Source organism: Mustela nivalis, assembly GCF_964662115.1.
Source record: "Mustela nivalis genome assembly, chromosome: 7".
In the NCBI taxonomy this organism is placed as follows: Eukaryota; Metazoa; Chordata; class Mammalia; order Carnivora; family Mustelidae; genus Mustela; species Mustela nivalis.
Window position 1 is genome coordinate 144,769,158 of NC_139026.1, and position 20,451 is coordinate 144,789,608.

Consider the following 20,451-nt stretch of genomic DNA (forward strand, 5'->3'; position numbering starts at 1 on the left):
CAGATTGCATGAAACAGGACTAGCCTAGCTCTGCAACCAAGATCACAGGAACAGAGAACAATCTCCTCCCCTGCTCCACCAAAAGCCAGGGCGGTCTGCTGAGCTCGGTCTTGAAAACTATGGGATGGCCTGGCCATCACCATCCCCCAGCAGCTAAAAACACCTGTAGGTCTCTAAGGAAAAGCCCTAGCCTAAGTGGGAAAAAAAAGCAATGGGCTCCGTAGTGGCAAGAACGGGTTAATCCGTTGCCCGCCCCAGCCTCCCCAGATGTCGCCCTGGGGCCCGGCATGCACCACACGTAGACCGGGCCCAGGCTGCCAGCCTTCCCCAGCGGCAGCCAGACGCACAAAGCCGGTGCCAGGCCCTTGGCAGGAAGACCAGCGTTCTCCCACAAACTGTCTGCTAAGGAAAAAACCCAAAAGCCTTTGTTTACATAACACAAACCTGTTTCACTGTTTAGGTGAGCCGGCAACCTTGAAGCTCTAGGCAAACTTAAGAAACTGGACCACAAGTGAGCACACGTATGGGACCGAGTGCTGACGAGGTTCAACACACTGAAGCCGAAATCTTCTCAGTTTGCGCCCAAACAGGTCTGGGACGGGCGCCTTGGCAGGGATGGGTTAGCTGCCCACCCCCAACCTCTGGGGACAAGTGCCAGTGTCCGGAGACGTTTCTGTCAGGGGGTGGCCCTGGCTGGTGGCCCCTGGCCCCGTCTTAGGGACGGTCACACTAGGAGGGCGTGGATGTGGTGGGAAAAACTGGCAGGTTTTAGAGAGGCGGGGACTCCAGAGACAGGGCCGTGGAGATCGGTTATGAAGAGCTGATGTTACTGCAAACAGGGGTTCATCCAAACTGTCTCCCAGGGCAAAGCCTGAGGGTCCAAGGGGGTGCTGAGGACCACCCCCCATGCAGTTGTAAAGAACAGGCCTGGTTCCCTACAATTTCTCTTTTTTTGGGGGGGTGCGGCAGGGAGGGGTGTCAGGAGGAGCACGGTTTGCTCTCCAGACGGAGGACTTCAGCCGTACTGCGTCCAGCTCCAGGCCACGCCCGTCGGCTCCCCTCTCCGGACTCGCGGGCGGACGGTCCCTGGGGCCAAGCCACAGACCCTGCCGTCTGCTCTTCTCCCCACACACCCTCTAGCCTCCATCCAAGGCCCCAACTGCCAGGAAACCAGTTACTACGAGCATACCCTCGCCCTGACACTGAACCGTACGCCCCTCCGTCTGCCTCTTCCTGATGGGAGAAGCTGCACAAATCCCCTCCCTTCCCTGACAGAAACGGGATCCGTTCAGACTCGGGACTCCTCGCTGCCCACCCCAGCGGGCAGGAGCCCTGCCCATCCCCCTCCAGAGCAGGGGCGAAGGACACGGCCCCTGCGGTGGGCAGGAGGGGGGTGCTGGGGGGCTCAGCAGGTGAAGCCTCTGCCCTCGGCTCAGGTCATGATCAGGTCCTGGGATCGAGTCCTGCATTGGGCTCCCTATTCTAAAGGAGTCTGCTTCTTCCTCTGCCTCTGATGCTCCCCCTGCTTTTGCCCTCTCTCTCTCTCTCTCTCTCTCTGTGTCACATAAATAAATAAAATCTTAAAAAAAAAAAAAGTGGTCAGGAGCAAAGCAGGCACGTCGCCCACCTCTCCCAGCAGACAACAGGATGGACGCCTCTGGTTCCCTAGGTCAAGGTTCCTCCGAAGGAAATCCAAGATGCTCTTCTCCTAAGGCAGCCGCAGTGTTGCTACACGTGGGCGTACCGCTGTGCTCCAGCCCAGCCCCTCACCGGGGAGTGTGGGCGGTCTGGCAGGAGAGCTCCCACTAAATAGCCCATCCAAACCCCGCGGATACAGGCGGATACAGAGCCAACAGAACGAATGGGAGGTCCTGAGTCTGAAGGATGAACATGCACCTTCCCAGGTCAGCTTCCGCACCCAGCGAGTCAGCACACGCACGGGCCCTGCTTCCGACGACACTCACCCTGAGGACATGACCTGCCTTGGTTTAACGTGGGCCTTCCTGGCCTTGGCACCATGGGCCCTGGGACCAGAATACGAATTCCTTGTTGTGGGAGCTGTGCCGGGCATCACGGGGCTCCCACCGGCACCCTGGTCTCCTCTCGCGAGATGCCGGGAGCACGGCGCTCACCCGGACAGTGGGACAGTCAGAACCGACCGCCCTGGGGGGCGGATCCCAGCCCTGCCGCGGGCTGGACCCCAGAGAGAGACTGAACAGCAGCTTGGGAGGGCTGTGGTGGGGCCCGCCGTGTTGACCTCACCCAACCCGATAAATACAAACCCCAAACTCATAGAACCGCAGCTCAGAAAAGCACACCAAAGCCCAGGGGAAAAAAAAAAAAAACAAAAACTAAACCCCCCAAAAAACCCTCTTTCCAGCAGATAACACACACACCCTCCTGCGGCCCAGCAGGCACAGGCTTGGGAACAGCCACTTTCCAGAAGGAGAAACGGACGGGGGCAGCCGGCACCGGAACCCAAGCCAGCTCCCGGGCTGGGGGCTGGGGGGCCGGGTCGGGGCTGCACACAGGACGGGCGGTCAGCGCCACCGCTTCAGAGGCCGGCCGGGACGTGCAGGGGTGAGGGGGAGAGGGGCGCTGGAACCAGGGTCAGAAACCACTGCGGCCAAACGCACCAAGACCGGTCACGAGGGGCGTCCGGGGAGCAGAGTAAGCCCAGACACTGCACAGGTCTCCCGCCCGCACAGCTGGAGAGCACAGTTCAGCCGCAGCCACCCGGGAATGGCACGGGTGCCCCACGGGGACTACGACAGACACTGAAGTGGTCGCGCACGACCCTGCAGAAGACGGGCAGGACGGGGGCACAAAGCCCATACACAAGGCGTATCTGCCAAGGCTTTAGTGGTGTCCAGACCCCCGTCCAGACTTTCACACGTCATGCTGGGAAAAATCGGAATACGAAATCCTCATGGTGGTTTCACGGGAATCAAGTCGGTTAAAAAACCCGCGCTCTTCTGTGTTTTCAGCTTTCTCAGAGCTCATAAATTTAACAAGTAAATATACATCATTTTTTTCCTCATAGTCCCTGGAATAACTAGCAGGGTCCAAACTACGCAGGGGCCTTCCTTCCCAACCTCGTCCGCTTCTCTGCGCTCAGGACCCCAGGAGAGAACGGGCCGGGCCTACTGTCCCGTGTCAGGAACCCGGTTTCCAAGTGAACACGTGAACGGCTGTTAGGGAGGTGGCCTGGGTTCTACAGAAATGATGAGAAGCTCGAAGTGGCCACTGTCTCCTGCTTACCTCAACGCTTACTCAAATCCACCAGCCCCGCCCACATTAAATAACTATTACTTCTTTAGGGAAGGAGGGGCTACAAATAAACACATTAATCCCAGGAGACCACGGGGAGTGCCCCGTGGGCTCTCCCCTCCCCACGCCCTCCCTGCCAGATCTCCTAGACCTGCTCCTCGACCAGCGAGCACCACCCCCTCCCCGCGCCCCCACAGGACCCCCAGCCCCCGGGGCCCTGGCCTGGCCCGGCCTGGGTGTGCCCGTCCAGGTCAGCAGCACCCAGGCAGGCGCGAGGCTCAGGTCCCAGAATCAGAGACAACGGGAGGGAGACGCAACACTGACCTCATAGATAAAGTACACTTTGGCCCCCACGTAAATTCCCATGCGCACCACGGCTCGGACAGCGGCGTTCATACCTGCGGAAGGAATCAGGGACAGGAGTCAGTGACCAGGCGGGGGCGAGTCTGGCTGGGCCACCGGACCCGCTGGGACCAGGCGTGAACTGAGAAACAGCAGCAGGTTCCTCACGCAGACCACAGGCCTGGCGCGTCCCTCGGGGGTCAATGTCAGCCCAGAACGAGTCATCGTGAAAGAGCGGGGGCACCTCAGAGTCGCGGCAGGCAGGCATGGGACACCCACTCGCGGGGGGCTGTGGGCAGCACCGCCCCTTCCCCAGACACCAGAGGGGCTGGGGGGTTCCGTGCAGTCAGCCCAACTCAAACCTATACGGAAAAGGGACAATCCCGGTGATCGGAGAAGATGAAAGAGAAATACCTGATTTCAGGAGCAGCCCCCAGGGTAAAACAATTTTTTAGTCAATGGCCTTAAATTCAAAATAAGTCCTGCTGTTTTATTAAAAGAAAAATTAAACCAATATACTATAAATAATACCTACTCAAGATAAATCTAGGACATTTTCCACACTTTCCCAGGAGCTGTTACTTATTAAAAGTGACTTTTTTTTTTTTTTAAGATTTATTTGTTTGAGAGAGAGAATACAAGAGAGCATGACGGGGTGAAGGGCAGAGAGAGAAGCAGGCTCCCTGCTCAGCTCAATCCCAGGGCTCCATCCCAGGACCCTGAGATCGTGACCTAAGCCGAAGGCAGAGGCTGCACCCACTGAGCCACCCAGGTGCCCCTAAATGCACCTGTGTGCCGTGGCCTCGTGTGTCTGCTGCTCTTCCGTTCGCTCTCCCTGGGAGCCGCATTTCTGACCAGCTCATCCGGGCCGTGCAACCACTGTCAAGACCCAGGTGAACAGGTCTGGATTTCACCCCTGCAGAACCCTGGGTCCTCACCGTGGCTAAGATTTGGGCCCGGGAGGACAGGGGTGGGGCCGGGGACTCAGGAAGGACACAGTCCCAGGCCTCCAGCGCTCAGCGCCCGGACTCCCAGCCAGACTCCCCCGAACACACCCACCCAACAGCCCCAGGCAGCCTTCTCTGCTAGTTTACGGTTCAGAAACCAACGTCAGGTCTGAAGACTGGAGAGCAGGACCCATGAAGCAAAGCCACTCCCAGTCACAGCCGACGAAGGCACTGTGGCTCCCAGGGGCGTAACAGACACGGAGACTCCATCCCTGGCACGGGACGGTAAGCCTGCTCAGAGGACGACGCACTGACCTTCCTGACGGAAGAATAAGGCTGTGGGCTTGAGATCTAGACGGACGTGGACGTGTGTACCCCGAGTCTCACGACTTCCTATCCAAACCAGGCTTAGGACGTGAAGAACTTGAACAAACTAGGGATCAACAGGTCTTCGTCCCTCCAGACCCACAAACTCCCTAGATCAAGAAGCAATCAACTTCTGCTCCTCCCCCCACACCCCCTCCTCCTCCTCCTCCTGCAGGCACGGTTCCCTGTTGCTCACGCCCCTGACGCACGCCCTCCACAACCCCTGCCCCTAAAACTGACACTTGTCCCGACATTTGCCCGAAATCCTGCCACGTCCCTCTAACGTGATCCACACCATGGCCAGAAGGACTTGAAACAGGTTTTTCTCTTTGGTTAGCAATTATACAAGCAATTTATAAATACATTTGTCCTGTTCAAAAAAAAAATAAAAATAAAGCAGATTTTGGAAAAGGCAAAACTGCGGAGACCCTGCAAAGGTCTGGGCTGCCAGGGCTGGGGGCACAGGGGAGGCAGGGACGCTATTCTCTCGCCTGCCACGCGAGTGGTACGGGTCATCCCACATCTGTGCAAACCCACAGGACACACACCACCAGCAGCGACTCGGGTGGAAACCACTGGCTTTGGGGGAGGATAGGGAGTCAGGGCAAAGCCACGGGCAGTAACACAGGGCCACAAGGTGGGCACATAGGCAGCAGCACACTCTGCACCTTCCACTCAATCTTGCTATGAAACAAAACTGCTCCAAAAAATAAAGTCTTAAAAAAAAAAAATCAGGGGCATCTGGCTGGCTCAGCCAAAGGAGCACGTGACCCTAGATCTCCAGGGTGTGAGTTCAAGCCCCACGCTGGGTGTAGAGATTACTTAGAAATAATTTTTTTTTAAAGATGTTATTTATTTTAGACAAAGAGTGACGGAGGGAAGGGGCAGCAGGACAGAGAAAATCCCCAGCAGACTCCCCGCCCTACCCCAGGTAAGACCTCAGGGTCCGGAGATCGTTCCCTGAGCCCAGTCCACGAGTCGGATGCTTGACTGACTGAGCCCACCAGGCGCCCCAGAGATAAAATCTTAGAAAGTAAAAGCTGCGCTGGCCTTTCTCCTCGCCCACCTGCCGGAGCCACCCGCAGGAGCCCCCATGGAAACGTGGGGACACGCCGCTGCCTCACCCTGTCACCAGCCGGTGTGACGCTTCTGTGTTCCCCAGAGGTTTACCGGATCGGCCTCCACAAGCAGGAATATGCCCACCTTCTTGATCTGGATTCTACCCAGGGGGCCTGCACGCATCACCCCATCCGCAAGGAGAGATTCGCCCCCCGGGGGACTCCTCCTACCTGCTTGCCCCGCACCCACTGAACCTCATAGCGCGCTGCCCAGCACAGCCCAGAGCTCCCCCAGGACCTCCACCACGTGCCATCTGTCCCAGCTGCTGGACACCATCCCTCAACCTCAACCTGCAGAGAGACCTCCCAGCAAGCCCCCCACCACTCCTCTTATCCCTGAAGAGCTCCCTGCACCCATGCAAGCGTTGGGGCGGGGGGGGGGGCACTGCCACAGGTGTGGCGCAGGAGCTCATCTGCATGTCCAAGTGCGGGTCTCTCCGTGGCTCTGCCCCTGCGCACGCAGCCTCGCCGCAGACCTGAGCCGGATGAGCCCTTCCACAGACAACAGGATTCTAGGCCTGGTGCTGCGGCCCCCTGTCCCGCGGAAACTAATCCCCCAACCCTTCAACCACGCCAAGACGATCGCCAGGTGACAAGCATGATTAACGAGGGACTTCAGGCCCTCGCCCTCCGGAGTGGCCTCTCTCTAGGGAGACACAGCCCCAGGGGGTATCTCGTAAATGCGCGATAAATGGGGGGTTCTAGACAATGTAACAATGTAACCAACGGCAGGAGGAAACTGTGGCAAGTACACCTGATCCGGAGGGGACGCCCGTCCGAACACCAGCCCCCACGCCTGACTCCCACCCTCGCCTCTTGGGGGGAACCTGCACTCACCTGAGAAGGGACCAGTCACCTGCTGCACTGGGTGTCCCCTGGGCCCTGGCAGAGGCCCCCAGGGGGGTGGGGGGCTTCCGGAGGGCAGGGACAGAGGAGCCTGAGCTGGACATCTCCCTGGAGATCCCCAGGAAGATCCCCGGGCCTCAGAAGAACCACCTCCTGGGCTCAGGAGGCTTTCTTAGCGGGGAGTGCAGCCAGCCGGCTCCTCCCCCAGCTGGTGCTAGTCCTGGGGAGCCTGTGGGGTCCGGAGTCCCCCTGGGGGGATGAGAAAATCAGGCTCTAAGCAGACACAGCGAGAGCCAAGGGAACACAATTAATAAAAGGCACAGCTGGAGAGTAAACCTTCCTCTCCGCTGTATTTCAACTAAAAGACGAGCGACCTCCCTCCGGTACAATGGCGCAGCTTCAGAATCTCCGAAGGGAACTCGGGAGTGAACATGCCTGCTGGGCGGGGGCCTGGGGCTCAGCCAGGGCTCCCTGCAGGGGGGTGTGGGGCTGGGCCCTGCCGGTGGACACCTTCCCAGGAGGGAACCCTGGAGGACAAAAACCAAGCACAACAGAGAACGCCCCCATGTCCCCCCCACACAGTCTGGACAATGGGCTTCGTTCCTCGTGCTTTTTGCTTTTTGTTTCCGGAGCCAGATCTGGGATTCAAACAAGTCTCCCAATTACTACCGTGGGAAAATGAGATCCTGCAAGCAGGTCGGAATCCTAGTAAGGGGAAAGGAACCTCCTCCTCATTTGCAAATCTTTAGACTCTGGCCTCCTAGGAATGAAGACATTGGTTATGGAAACCAAAAAGGAACAAGTCTTGAAAAAATTAGGAAGCAGCTGAGTGGGAACCCTGTGATCAGCCCTTGAGATGGGACAGACAGGACAGGCCATTAAACCCTTGTCTTGATTTTACATGTCTGCTGCTTCCTCCTAAAATATCCTGCAGGGAAGATCGGCCTGCACGATCATTCCTTCCTGAATTAAAATACAAACTTTAGGGCACCTGGGTGGCTCAGTGGGTTAAACTGCTGCCTTTGGCTCAGGTCATGATCCCAGGGTCCTGGGATCGAGTCCCACATCGGGCTCTCTGCTCAGCAGGGAGCCTGCTTCCCTCTCTCTCTCTCTGCTTGCCTCTCTGTCTACTTGTGATCTCTGTCTGTCAAATAAATAAATAAAATCTTTAAAAAAAAAAATAAAATAAAATAAAATAAAATAAAATACAAACTTTAAAAAAAAAAAAAAAAGGACTGTTCAATCAGTCACTCGATTGTGTATCTGACACGAATATGACCCCGCGTATGAACTACACCGGAATGAAAATGAAAACTTAAAACACAGTAATAAAAGAAATTAATAATGTAAATTTAAAAAAATTAAAGATCATTTCTTCCCTGAGGTCACAGAGTGCAGTGGACCTGCTCTGATGACATTCAAAGTTGGAATCATTTCTAAGGAGCGGATCCTAATAAAATAATGGGGGCTCATTCTTGTTGTTTCCCACGTGATCTGAACAGCAGGATCAGTCTCCTTCCGGATCCCTTCAGACCAGACTGTCCGGAGCTAATCCCCTGCTCATCCCCTCGCTAACGTCAGCACTTAATATTCCATTTTGAAAAGTAAAGTCAGGTTGTTTGGCTGTCTTACTGGCTTCCCCTGAAATCACGTCGTTCTCAGCTTTGTAGCAAAGCCATGGTGTCAGCCTGTGTCAGAAAACAAACCTGCACCACCGTATCGTGCCTCGCTCCCCAAGCTGTCCATAAAAGCTTCCGGACTAGGGGTGCCTGGTGGGGCTCGGGTCATGATCTCAGGGTCCTGGGACTGAGCCCCACATCAGGCTCTCTGCTCGGTGGGAAGCCTGCTTCTCCCTCTCTCACTCCCCCTGTTTGTGTTTCCTCCCTCGCTGTGTCTCCCTCTGTCAAATGAATAAATAAAAATCTTTAAAAGCTTCCCCAGGGAGTAATTCAGGGGCTGGAGGTCCCAGCCAGGCGGCTGGCTCCCCTGCAGATCAGTAATGAAGCTGGGAGCGTCTCTGCGTCCTGCCCCACACAAATCACTGAGCTCGAGGTGAAAAGAAAAGTCAGAAGAAAGCTTGACTTCCTTCTCACGGGTCTGTGAGGGGAGCTGCGTCCATCCGATGCCCAGGGATGGGGAGCCCTTCTCTCGGCCAGGCACTGGGGCTCCATCCAGGACGGAGCGGTCCGTGAGGAACACACACGCCGTGCCCAGCGCAGGCCGGTGCCGAGGAGGAGGGCTGGGGGACCGGGTGTGGGACACTGTGAGACGCGGGGAGGGAGCTCGCGCGGGCCTCCTCCAGAAGCCCTAGGGGCAGAGAACACAAGAAGCCAGCCAAGGGGACATCTGGAAAAGAAGGCCCTGCAGGGCCACGCGCGGCACTCCAGCGTCCACTGCAGACCCGGGGACCACTGCCAGCAGCCCTGGCCTGGCATCCGAGCTTCGACACAAACACTCAGGAGGGACCCTGTGGATACACGGTCGCCATGGCCACCTGGGATGGCCCCCCACGTGCCGGAACCCCACTGTGGCTGGGAAGGCCGCTGGCCACAGCAAGAGGCCCTGCGTCACCGAGCGGACTGCAGGGCTCGGCGTGGGGAAAGAGAAGGTGAGATGTCTTATTGACGAGCCTTCTAGGCTGCACAAAATACACGTTTACAATTCATTGCTTTAACGTGGTGACAGGATAAAGTCACACAGGTAACGGGCTTCGCATGGGATCTAGTTCTGAACGTCCTCTCTAGTGGCCATGTGTCTGTCTTGCCACGGGAAAGACAAGGGTCACTGAATATTCCCTCCCGGGCTCCTAATGGAGCTAAGCTCACACTGACGGCCTTTCGCTGGCCTCCCCCTGCTCACTAGAGTCCTCGGCATTTCCTCCTGCTGCACTGATGAGCTCCTATCTGAGGCCAAACCCTCCACTTACAAAATGCGCCCCACACCCCTGGACACCGAAGGAGCACCCTGGGGCAGGAGCGCCCAGCCCCACCCCTGCAGTCCTCCAGCTCCGGCCCAAGCCTGGAGTCCTCAAGACCCTAAACTTGGGCTTCCCACTCCAGGCCTCCTGGACATGCCACAAAACTACCGTCCGGAGCAGCCAGTACCTGCGGTGACTTTCCTGCTCGCCCCCTCTCCCCCCAATCCAGAATCCTCACTGCCTGCCCCTCCCCACAGCCTCACCCATCTGGCCCTGACCTCCTCCTCCCAGCCCTGCTCACGCTTCCCCCTAGCCAGGCTGCTTTGCCCTAGCTCAGCCCTCCGTTCCTGGTGGGTGGCGAGTTGGGTGCAGGGTCCCCGGACCACAGGTGCCCTGGGCCTTCCAGAAAGAGAGACTCTTTCCTAGGTCCAGTTTGCTTCTAGACTCAGTGTGAGCTCCCTGAGAGACGGGGGTCCACTGTTCGCCTGACGCAGGACTGCCCATCGGCGGTCATCGTCGGTGGGTAGGACGAGGACATGCAAAGGGAACCGCACCGCAGGAATGTCAACCCAGGGCTGAACCGGTCACCCTCCGCCGCTCTTCCGAACATTCTCTGGCCGGGAGAAGCGTCCAGCAGCATCACTTACTTACAGCCTTTCCACAAGGGGTCCGAAGTTAACCAACCTTCCCAGCCAAGTTCCTCATCAAGGTCGGGAAGCCATCCTGGGAAACTGCCGCACGCACCCAGGATGCAAGCAAGGTGCTGAGCCGACCTGAGAGACAAGCCCCCACTAGACCCCACCTACAAAATCAGAACACGCATCTCAGGAAGAGCCCTGGGCCTCGGCTGGGCAACCAGGAAAGAGGAAGCTCCTGACCCCCCAGGGGCAGGGGGGTGGGCGTGGTCCCCAGCGGTAGGGCGTGGTCCCCAGCGGTGCGCTGCACTTTCTCTTCTGCACACCTCCTCCTGGCTCCTGCCCTGCCCTGAACAGGGGAGACAGGAAGAGGAAGGGGAAGGCAGAAGGGAGGAGGGGAGAGGAGAGAGGTTGACTCAGGTCGACTCTGCCAGCGTCCCTCACTGTAGAAAGGATGGAGGCCCCGCCCACTGCTGGCAGAGAACAGAACCGGGAACCAGGACCTACTAATCAGTGTCTTGACTCTCGAGGCGCTGCTCTGCCACACGCTTTGCTGCGTCTTGTCCCCACAGGCACAATTCCCATAATTCCCAGCACCCTAAGTATACGGTGGCGAAGATGCGTGGGATACAGGGGCAGTGGGAGGACACGGGGCTTCCTGGCAGGTGCGCTGCATCGAACAAAACCGGAGCACCGTGCCAAGCTGGCACAAGACCACCTGTTCTTACCCAAACACGCCTCCCTGACCTGGTTACCACCGCACCAGCTGTACAGTTCGGGGCCCCCATGTTTCCTTTCCCGTGTTGCTGGCCCATCCCTTTTTTTTTTGGTTGGTTTGTTGTTTTTATTTTAAGATTTTATTTATTCATTTGACACAGAGAGAGAGATCACAAGTAGGCAGAGAGGCAGGCAGAGAGAGAGGGGGAAGCAGGCTCCCCAGGGAGCCTGATGTGGGGCTCAACCCAAGACCCTGAGATCATGACCTGAGCCTAAGGCAGAGGCTTAACCCACTGAGCCACCCAGGCGCCCCCCACCCCGTCCCCGGGTTTCTAACGGTGACTGCTTCCAACAGCCCCTCAGATTGGTGGAGTGTGTCCCACAGGCCCCAATTCTCCCTGATGAAGGGTTCCAGTTCTGAACAGAAGCTATTTGTCCCCCCCCCCCCCCGCAAGGCAGGACTGAGCTTTTCTTAAAGACAACAGAGCGCCTAGCTTCTAAGGGTCGCCGGGGTGGGCTGTGCAGAATGTGTGCGTTATGGAACAGGGGGCAGGGGGCTGACCGCCCATGGCACTCAAGGAATGAGCACTGAAGCTCTAACACGCCACACCCCTAGACACAACCGTGCTTGCTAAATTATTAAATTGCACATGGGGAAAAAGTCCTCCCACTACAGAACGTATGTGTCCAGTAAGGGGCCCCTGAGTCCGGGGAGGCGAGAAGCCAGCAGCCCCCCGTTTTCCTCTGCACCGAGCTGGGTTCTGCAGCCAGTGCAGCTCTGGGCCAGCACAGAAGGAGCCCGCACCAGCAGGGCTCCAGGGCGGCGTCCAAGCAACACAGGGTCAACGGCAGAGCTGCCCCAGGCCCGGGCTCTGGCCACCAGTTCCCCACACTTCCGATGATGGCCCTAAAGTCCCAAGCTTTGAGCCATTAGCCACTCCCAGATACTGCTCTGCAGATAGAAGGCTGCTCTTAATCAATGAAGGCTCAAGTCCCTGAAATGACTTAATGAGGAAAGGAAGGAGCCAGGATGGCAGTCAGCGCGCATTTTATGAAAGGGAGCGGCCCTAGAGATTCAGGGGGAGCTATCCTTCACGCCGAGTCCCCGCTGGACACCAGAAAGGCGACCTCCCATGCTCTCCGAGGCCCCCTGGCCCGGCCTGGGCTGCCACCTGGAACTCAAGGAAGCCAGTCCCTCGTAAAGCCCGCCTGCTCCCCCGGGAATGGGGAACGAGTTACCGCACCTGAGCATGGTGCCCGCCGCCAGCAAATGTTAGTGGCTCCTGCTATCCTTTTAAAGACCAACCGAGACTCAATTTATGTGAACTCTCTGGAGACTACGGTCATGTTTGCTTTGCCTCGGGCAAAGAGGACTTTACAATTCATTGCTGTGATGCCCGCTGGGGGCACCCGACTTCACCTCATCTGAGCCCACAGTCAGTGTCCACGCCCATGAATCATTTTTGGTGAATGACACAACCTCGCTTGAGGGTGGCTACTTAGTCATGGAAAGTCTGCCTGTCCAGTAAGGTGGAAAATCCGTTTAAACTTGCAGAGATGCCTTATGACAGCAGAAGACACCCAAAGAATGAGAAAAATAATCAGCCCTAGAAATAGTGTTCCTTAGTGGGTGGGGCTGGGGCAGTTGAACAGAGATGCACAATTTTCTTCTTTTGTATTTTAACAGTAACTAAATTCGACTGGAAAACAAAGCCCTTCATCACTCTGGTGTCAAGGGTTGCATGGCTTCAGCTGACCTAAGGCTTTCCCTATAAAAAGGTGTTTTCTGCTCCACTATCAAAGCTGCTTGGAAATCACCCGGGGGCACCTGAGGGGCTCATCAGTTCTGTGTCTGACTTTTGGCTCAGGTCATGATCTCAGGGTCCTCTGACTCTGCCCACCTGGGTTTCTCTTTCCCCCTCGGCTCCTCCTCTCTCTCTCGGTCTCTCTGATGAGTACACACGTATAAAAACAAAATCTTGAACACCTGGACTTCCGTTTTACAAGGCCCCTGGAGAGCATGGCCTACTGGGAAGGCCCCAGGACTGAAATTGGACAGAAGTTGGTTTAAATTCTGCCCAACGCCACACATGAGCTGTGTGACCCGAACCAGGTCACTTATGTCTTTGTAGCTCTTCCTCCCGCCTTCAAAACGAAGACGACGTGTCTGGGAGCAAGGTGACCGGGCCTGGAGAGGACAGTAAAGTTCCTGGTACACAGAACGAGCCCAACAAGTACTAGCTACGCTCCCCACCTCCAACCCCCCCACCCCCCTCCCCCCACCCCACCCCCCATGGGGAATCTGACCAAAATTTCACGCCTGATTGGAAACCCCGACATTAAGACTTGTAGATGCTGCTCCCCTGGGTCTCAGGTAGGAGCAAAATTCTCCCTAGAGCAGGGAGAACACGTCCTGTGATCGCGGAATCAGGCTAAAAATGGCAAAAGAAAAGAGCTGAGTGTCTCAGGCACATCTCTAGCAACGACCTTGCTGAGGGGGCCTGCAATGCGCGGCCGCGGTGACCAGACCCCGGGCCCAGGCTGAGATGAGCTTCCTCAGCGGGACGTACACCCAGATGCTCCATAGGTCTAAGACCAGACGAAAGCAGGGCATCACACTCTGCACGAAGTCCAAGAAAACCCCAAGTCAGAGGCCTTCCCTGCACCACGGTGAGGTGAGGGCACAGGGCTCTCTCTGGGCCACCCAGATGGGCACCTCCCGTGCCAAGCGGGCTTCCCATGGGATTGGATTCTCGGAGGATCATCTTCCACCGAGCAGAGGACAGGGGCGCAGACGGCCTCTGCTGGAACCACTCCCAAGGGCTGAGCCGAGCTCCGGGGCAGAAAAGGCTGATTCTGCAGGTCAGGTCATCATCTCGGGTGCCCACACAACATCACCAGGTAGCTGAGCAAACTCTCCGAAACAGATCCCAACGAGTGGACTCTTACACAATTTTTTTTTTTTTTTCCCCAACAGACACAGCAGCACTTTAATTGTCGAGTAACTGTGAAAGCCTTGAAGCCCGGCGGTTCAGAGACTAGTTCCTCTTCCCTTGCCAACGCTGCACTACCAAGGCCCAGATTAAGATTCAGGCAAGATGCTTCCTAGCTCGTGCTGGGGCAGGTCTCCAGATGCATGTGCGTTTCGCGCCTTGCGCGCGCTGTGTGACAGGGAAGCCACTCTCGGCCGCACCACGACCCCACCAGGACTCCACGTGGCACACCTCTGGGTGTTCATTAGAGTCACGTGGGCGACATCCTCTGTTTCACTGCATTTTCCCAATCCCGCCTTAGCTCTATCACAACATTCCCCTCCTCCGGGATGTTTACATCGGGGCTCACACTAGAACACCGGCTCGGCCAGAACAGCCTCGCTCCCAGGCTCCCCTCGCGGAAGCCGACGCCAAGGGGGCCCTCGGAGTGGGGGCGGGGACTGGCGCCGCGGTCCCGCCCTCAACAGGACGAGGCGGGTCTCGCCGGGGACTCAGGCTCCTGGGAAGAGGCAGGCGTCTGAGCGCCATCCCTCACCGCCTGCACGCGCGGCGCCGGGTGCCAGATGCCAAGGGCCAAGGGCGCAGGGCGCGCAGGAGGCGACTGGCCGGGCATCACGTAGGCGCGCGGCGGGCGGGGCTGCGGCTACAGCGCCCCAACCTGCCGCCCCCGCATCAGCCCCGCCTGGCTCAAGGGCAAAAGCAAGGTCACGCGCGCGCGGGGCGGTGGGCGGTGGGCCAGGGCGCCGGGTGCAGCTCCTGAGCATCCCTCCACCCGGTGTGGCCGGGAAACCTGGAAAAATCAGGCACCGGGGATAGGAGGAAGAGGAAAGAAAAACCAAACGCAGCTCGGGGAGGCGTCTCCAGCCTGGGCGCTCTTGGGCTCCAGGGACGCGTCCGCCTGCAAAGCGGAGATCCACTCTCTAGCGGGCGGCTCACCCCTTCCAGGAATTTACCAGGATCAGGAAACCCCACCGCCTGGGAATCCCTGTGGCCCCACGTGCCGCAGCGCCAGGAGCCCGGGCGTGGCCTTGTCACCCCCTCCTTCAAATGTAGACACTCTCTTTGGGTGTCCGCGGGCCCTGGGCTGGGGTCCCCTCCTCCTCCAAATCTGCCTCCACATGGCGGGGGTAGGAAGGCTGGACTCCGCGCCCGGGGTGCTGGTGACATCCCGGAGTCCCCGCTTCCTGGTCCTTCCCAGCCAGAGGAGGCCGGCGAGGCGGGCCTAGTGACCCATTTCAGTTTTCGGTTTTGCCAGGAGAGCGGCGGAAACCTTTTAAAAAGCCTCCAGCGGAAACGAGGCCGCCGGGCATCCCGGGCGGGGTCCCCGCGAGCCCCCACCGCGCCCCACCCAGGCAGCAGCGGGGACCCCGCCCGCGCCGCGCGGGGGACGCGAATCCGCGGGACTCGCGCCGGGGACCCGGCCGTTGCTTCCACCCGGTGCGGGCGGGGTGGGGGCCGGGGCGTCCAGGTGGCCGCGCGACTCGCGAGCTTCCCAGGGGTGTCGGCCCCCGCTACGACTCGGACGAGAAAGGACTTCCGAGGACCGTCCAGGAGACCCCAGCGCTAGTCTCAATTTAAAAACTAAACGTGGAGGTGGGGGGGGGGGGTAATTGGTCTTCCCGATAAAGGATCCTAAGGCCACATTCTTCCCTGCTCCCGACTCCCCCATCCCCACCGCAGCGACTCCTCCCAAGGCTGCACCGCCCACTCGTGCCCCGGAAGGTACCCTGCGGTTCCCGGGCGCCGGGTTTCTCCCCCACCCTGCTCCGACCCGCAGGACCCCCTCCTCCTCGCTTCATCCCGGGGCTCCCATCGCGTGTCCCCGCTTGCCCCGGGACCCCATCGCCTCTTCCCGTTCCCTCCTCCCATCACTCGTGCCCCAGCCCGGCCAGGCGGTCGCGCACCTTGGGCATCCCCGCCGCTGGTCAGCACTCCGATGGCCTTGCCGGCCCCGGAGAGGTGCTCCAGGCACTTTCGGAAGGAGACCTTGCGGTTGGCGACCTCGTCGTCGTCCATGGCGAGCAGGCCGAGACTGTGCCGGGGCGGGTGCTCAGCAGGCAGTGCCCCGCCCGCGCCGCCGCGACTCGGAACCGTCCGCCCCGCCCGCTCGGCGCGCGCCAATGGCCGGCCAAGGGCGGGCTCCGGGGCGGGGGGGGGGGGGGGTTGCCGGCCGGCGCGACGGGCGGGGCTGGAGCGCGCCGCGGGCCAGTCGGGGAACTCGGCCGTGGGGGGGCTTCCAGGGTGGGGGACACCACAGGTGGGGGGGAGCTACGAGGGGAACGGGAGGACCCAGCGCAGAAGGTGGGCGGGAGTAGCGCAGACGGGGAGCGCCACAGCTTGGGGGGGGACGGACCGTCTCTGAGGGGCAGTGCTGCAGGCGGAGGGCGCCGCGCTGGTGGGAGGATCAAGGTCCGCTCCGGAGCACCCCCGGGGGAAAGAAAGGCATGGCAGGTGGGCGGAGCGCCTTAGGTGGGCGGGTCACAGTAATTGTGGGAGCTCTGCGGGTGGCGGGGAGCGCAGGTGGCGGCTGTACCCCGCTGGGAGGAGCCTCGCAGGGGGCAGACGTCACCGGCGCTGGGTAGGGAGCATCTCAGGTGAAAGGGAAAAGCACCACAGGTGGGTGGGAGCTTTGCAGGTACGAGAGAGCTCCGGGGTAGGGGCGCGGGGTGGAGAGAGCGCAGCAGGTGGCGGAACCGTACCGCAGGTGGGCGGAGCATCCTGGGCGGGCGGGATCGCAGCGTGGAAGGGAGCGCGGTAGGTGGGGGGCGCTGGGCCAGCAACTATTAGGGAACCAGAACCCCAAGGGAAACCCTCGGGCAGGATTCCTTCCCCCACAGGCGCTCGGAACTGCGGGCGCCCCATCTTTTTCTCTAGTTTCCCCAGGTTTCACCTGCGCCCTGAGGTTGTGGGAACGTGCAGCGGATGCTCCAGCTGGTGGCAAAAGTGAGGGTGGGTGACTGGGGACCATCAAGCCCTGGGCCTGATCCTCCTTACCCCCCTGCTAGAGGAGGAGCAGGAAGTGACCCTGGAGATGGCCTGAATGACACTGTCAGCTGGACCTGGATGCCAAGAAGCCAGTGGGGCCCGTGGGGGGGGGGAGGTGCGCAGGAAAGATTTGGCTGGGGAGATTAGACCTAAGTGCTTACCTAAGGAAACCAACTTGTACCTGTGTTGTCAGCCCGGAATCTCCAAACCGAAAACATTCGTACCCAGTCTCATGGCGAAGGATGAAGGACCAGCGGACTTTTCACAGAGCTCAGCTCAATGCCAGCTACCTGCTTCGGGTATGGAGCCCATCCCTTTCAGGGGCCTAGGGTCACCAGGCACCCAGCACTGTGCTTGGAGTGCAGGTTACCCCAAGAAGGGTTTCAGAGATGCCCCGTTGACAGTTCATGGTAGGGATGGCACCGGGCCTCAGCCTACAGATAGAGGCTCAATAAATGTTTGTCTGGTGGATACAAGAGGGAAAAAGAGCTCAAGGCAGGACTTGCGGAGTTAACCTGAGACGTCTGTAATAGCAGAACCAACAAGCTGTCTGCTCAGGGCCACCCTCGCCAAAAGATGGCAGTACCCAGAGTCCGCGCCTGCCTCATCCCAGCTACACCGGATCCTCTCGCTCAGCTCTCTGAGCATCAAAAATTTATTGTAAGACAGAAAGAAATGCCTGCCTTACACAAAGCTGGAGGTCTGGCCTCTCCTGACCAGTATTATTGGTGAACCCTTCAACCCCATGGCCATCAGAACGACCCTGGCCTGGTTTTTCCCAGCCCCACCAGAACCACCAAAGCCCAGCTTTGGCACACAATCAGGGAATATGCATTTTTTTTTTTTTTTTTAACAAGCTCCTCCTGTGTTCTGATGATTGCAAAGCCTGAGAGTGACTGCTCCAATGGATTGAGTCTGAGCAGCGCAGGGGCGGCTGGAAAGGAACCCTGGGCCTTTTTGGGGTGGGGGGCAGGTGCCCTTCACTCTCCCAGGGCAGGGGAGGAGAACCAGGCTGCACCCCGAGGACCTGCACCCTCAGCCCAGGACCCGTGCTCTAGAATCACCAGCTCCTTCCCAGAGCATCCTGCATTTAAAACCTCAGGGCAGGCTGAATTCTGCCTTCGCCCAAAGGCCTTTAACTTCTTATACAAGTGGTAATTTTGTGATGTTAAGTTAGAGATTGGCCATCAGTCATTGAATTATCTGTAATATAGAAAAGGAAGGATATAAATGGAGTCCAGTCCTGCCAGTGGGCTAAGTAGATTATGGCTAAAAACATAGACTGGAATAATTTTCAGTTGTTGTTACTATTATGAGCATAAACATTCACGGACATGGAACCATGTCCCGGATCTATCCGCAAGAGGCATGTGCGTGCACACGTGTGTGCACGTGTATGTAACAGATCTAGATATTTCCGTTCTCTGTCTTTTGCTTATTATGGGTATTCTCTTACTCTGCAACCAACAAGTATTGTTTTGGAATTAATATGTGATAGTTAATTAAAAAACAGTAAGATTGAGATTTGTCAGATGCCCAAGGTTCTGTCTGTTTTGCAAAAGCTAAGGTCCGTGTGTGCAGAGTTGTAGCTCAGGAGGGTCACCCACCCATCTCTCTCCCCGAGCCGCGCCGCAGAGCCCTGACCCGCTGCTCGGTGTATCAGAATACCGTGTGCAGAGACTGCCAGCGAATGTGGGGCGACAGAGACGTCTCCTTTCTTCATCTCTTGCGGTATATGTTTTAATAGTTCTTCAACCCCTGCAACTGGATGGTTTGCGGGGGGTTGTTGTTGTTGTTGTTTTCCTTTTTGTAACTTCGGCCTTGGAAGAGAATCTCTGATACAGAGGGGAGGACTGCACACCTCAGTTGATGAGGGAGCAGGAGGCTGGCTGAGGACAGAGCGGAAGCTGGCGCCTTGCTCCCGCTCTCCACCCGCTCCCCTCCGTAGTAATCTGTGTGGCATTCCTCAGGCACCCCTGACTGCCATAAAACAATAAATAGTTGACTTGCAGGGATCACAATCCTGCAGAACAGGAATCTCCCTTGCTCTACAGATGTCCTAGAGACCTAAACAGGGAGGTTACCTTATCAATAGCACGAATTTCCAGAGGCAAATAACTCTCGGTTCCTGAAGCCCTAATGTCTCCCTCCCCACCATAAACTGGAGGAGGCTGAGGTAGAAGGGAAGGTAAATGAACGCAGGATCATAACACTGCACCAAGAACCTCCCAACTATCTTGATGTTAGTGCCTGACCTAAAGACGACATTGATCAGGCCATACGGGCAAGGCCTCCCCCGCCCCCACCTTGTAGGCCCTCTTTAACATATGAAAACTCCTTTGAAACTTCCCATCCCTTCCTTCACCAGGGGCAGCAGCTCTTCCTGCCCACGGGTCCTGTCCCCGGGCTTTAATAAACCACCACTTTGCACCAAAGATGTCTCAAGAATTCTTTCTTGGTCATCGGCTCCGGACCTCAGCCCACCAAACCTCACCTAGGTTCTAGGACTTCATCACAGTGACTGCACTGCTTATCCCCAGCAGGACAGGACATGTGCGCAATTTCTCCTTGGCTGCCTAAAAATGACCAGCACACGCTTCCATCACAGGGAGAATTGTCCCAGGGTCAGGAATGCAGGCGGGCTGGGCTGGCCCCTGCCCAGAGCCTGCCACAGGCGACAGCCGGTGTGGGCTGGGGGTCTGGAGGCTCATGGGAAGGCTCTGCTCCTCACACCCCCTCCGCCCCCCCCAGGCTGCTGGCAGGATTTGTTTGCTTCTGGGCGGCTGGAGGAAGGGTCCCGGTCCTTCCGGACTGTGAGCTTTAACGCTGCCTCTCATCTTGGCAATTTCCTTCCCTTCCAGGCATCTGGCTCACTTTGAGCTAATCTGCAACCACGTGCCATGGTCTTGCCTTTTCTGCAGGCCTCAAGGTCCCTCTCCTCTTTCCTAGAACTTGGAAAGTCCACGCACCAACGCTCAGTCATCCGCTAAACTAGGGAATGCGGCCAGCACCCCTGCCTCCCTGGGCCGGGTATCCCTCAGAGTCCTTGTCCAAATTTAAAAATAATTCTGCTCTGCGTCTGACAGCTAAGCTTTAAGTTATATATAGAACAGTTGGATGCTCTCCAAGACTATCTAGAGATGGGGGGAGGGGATGGAGCCGGGAAACAGTCCCACTAGTTCTCCAAGTGTGTGTAGTTCAGAGATTTGACCCTCTGGGCATCTCCGTCAGTAACCCGGAGCCTCTCGCTACGTCCTTCGAGGCTACGTCCTTCGAGGCACACTCGTGCAGTTTGGCTCACAGGGACGTCCCCAT

The 20,451-nt window shown here is 58.0% G+C and overlaps 1 protein-coding gene and 1 long non-coding RNA gene across 7 annotated transcripts in view; one reads left to right on the forward strand and one right to left on the reverse strand.

The window, feature by feature from the left end:
* Positions 1–16,187, reverse strand: part of PFKP (phosphofructokinase, platelet) — a 52,324-nt gene extending 36,137 nt beyond the window's left edge. For all 3 annotated transcript variants that reach the window (XM_082741088.1, XM_082741087.1, XM_082741086.1), the window contains exons 1-2: positions 16,056–16,187; positions 3,595–3,668 (exon numbers count right to left, since the gene is read on the reverse strand). In XM_082741088.1, coding sequence (XP_082597214.1) covers positions 3,595–3,668; positions 16,056–16,167 — 186 coding nt within the window. In that variant the 5' untranslated portion in view covers positions 16,168–16,187. The remainder of the gene's footprint in view (positions 1–3,594; positions 3,669–16,055) is intronic.
* Positions 16,188–16,517: 330 nt separating this feature from the next.
* On the forward strand, positions 16,518–19,562 carry LOC309869653. 4 transcript variants are annotated; one of them, XR_014314310.1, is made up of 5 exons: positions 16,612–16,767; positions 17,026–17,100; positions 17,330–17,435; positions 18,699–18,867; positions 19,384–19,562. It is a non-coding gene; the product is annotated as an uncharacterized lncRNA (long non-coding RNA). The 4 variants fall into 4 exon arrangements; XR_014314308.1 differs by lacking the exon at positions 16,612–16,767 and adding an exon at positions 16,518–16,602 and having other exon boundaries at positions 18,699–19,562; XR_014314309.1 differs by having other exon boundaries at positions 18,699–19,562.
* Positions 19,563–20,451: the final 889 nt, after the last annotated feature.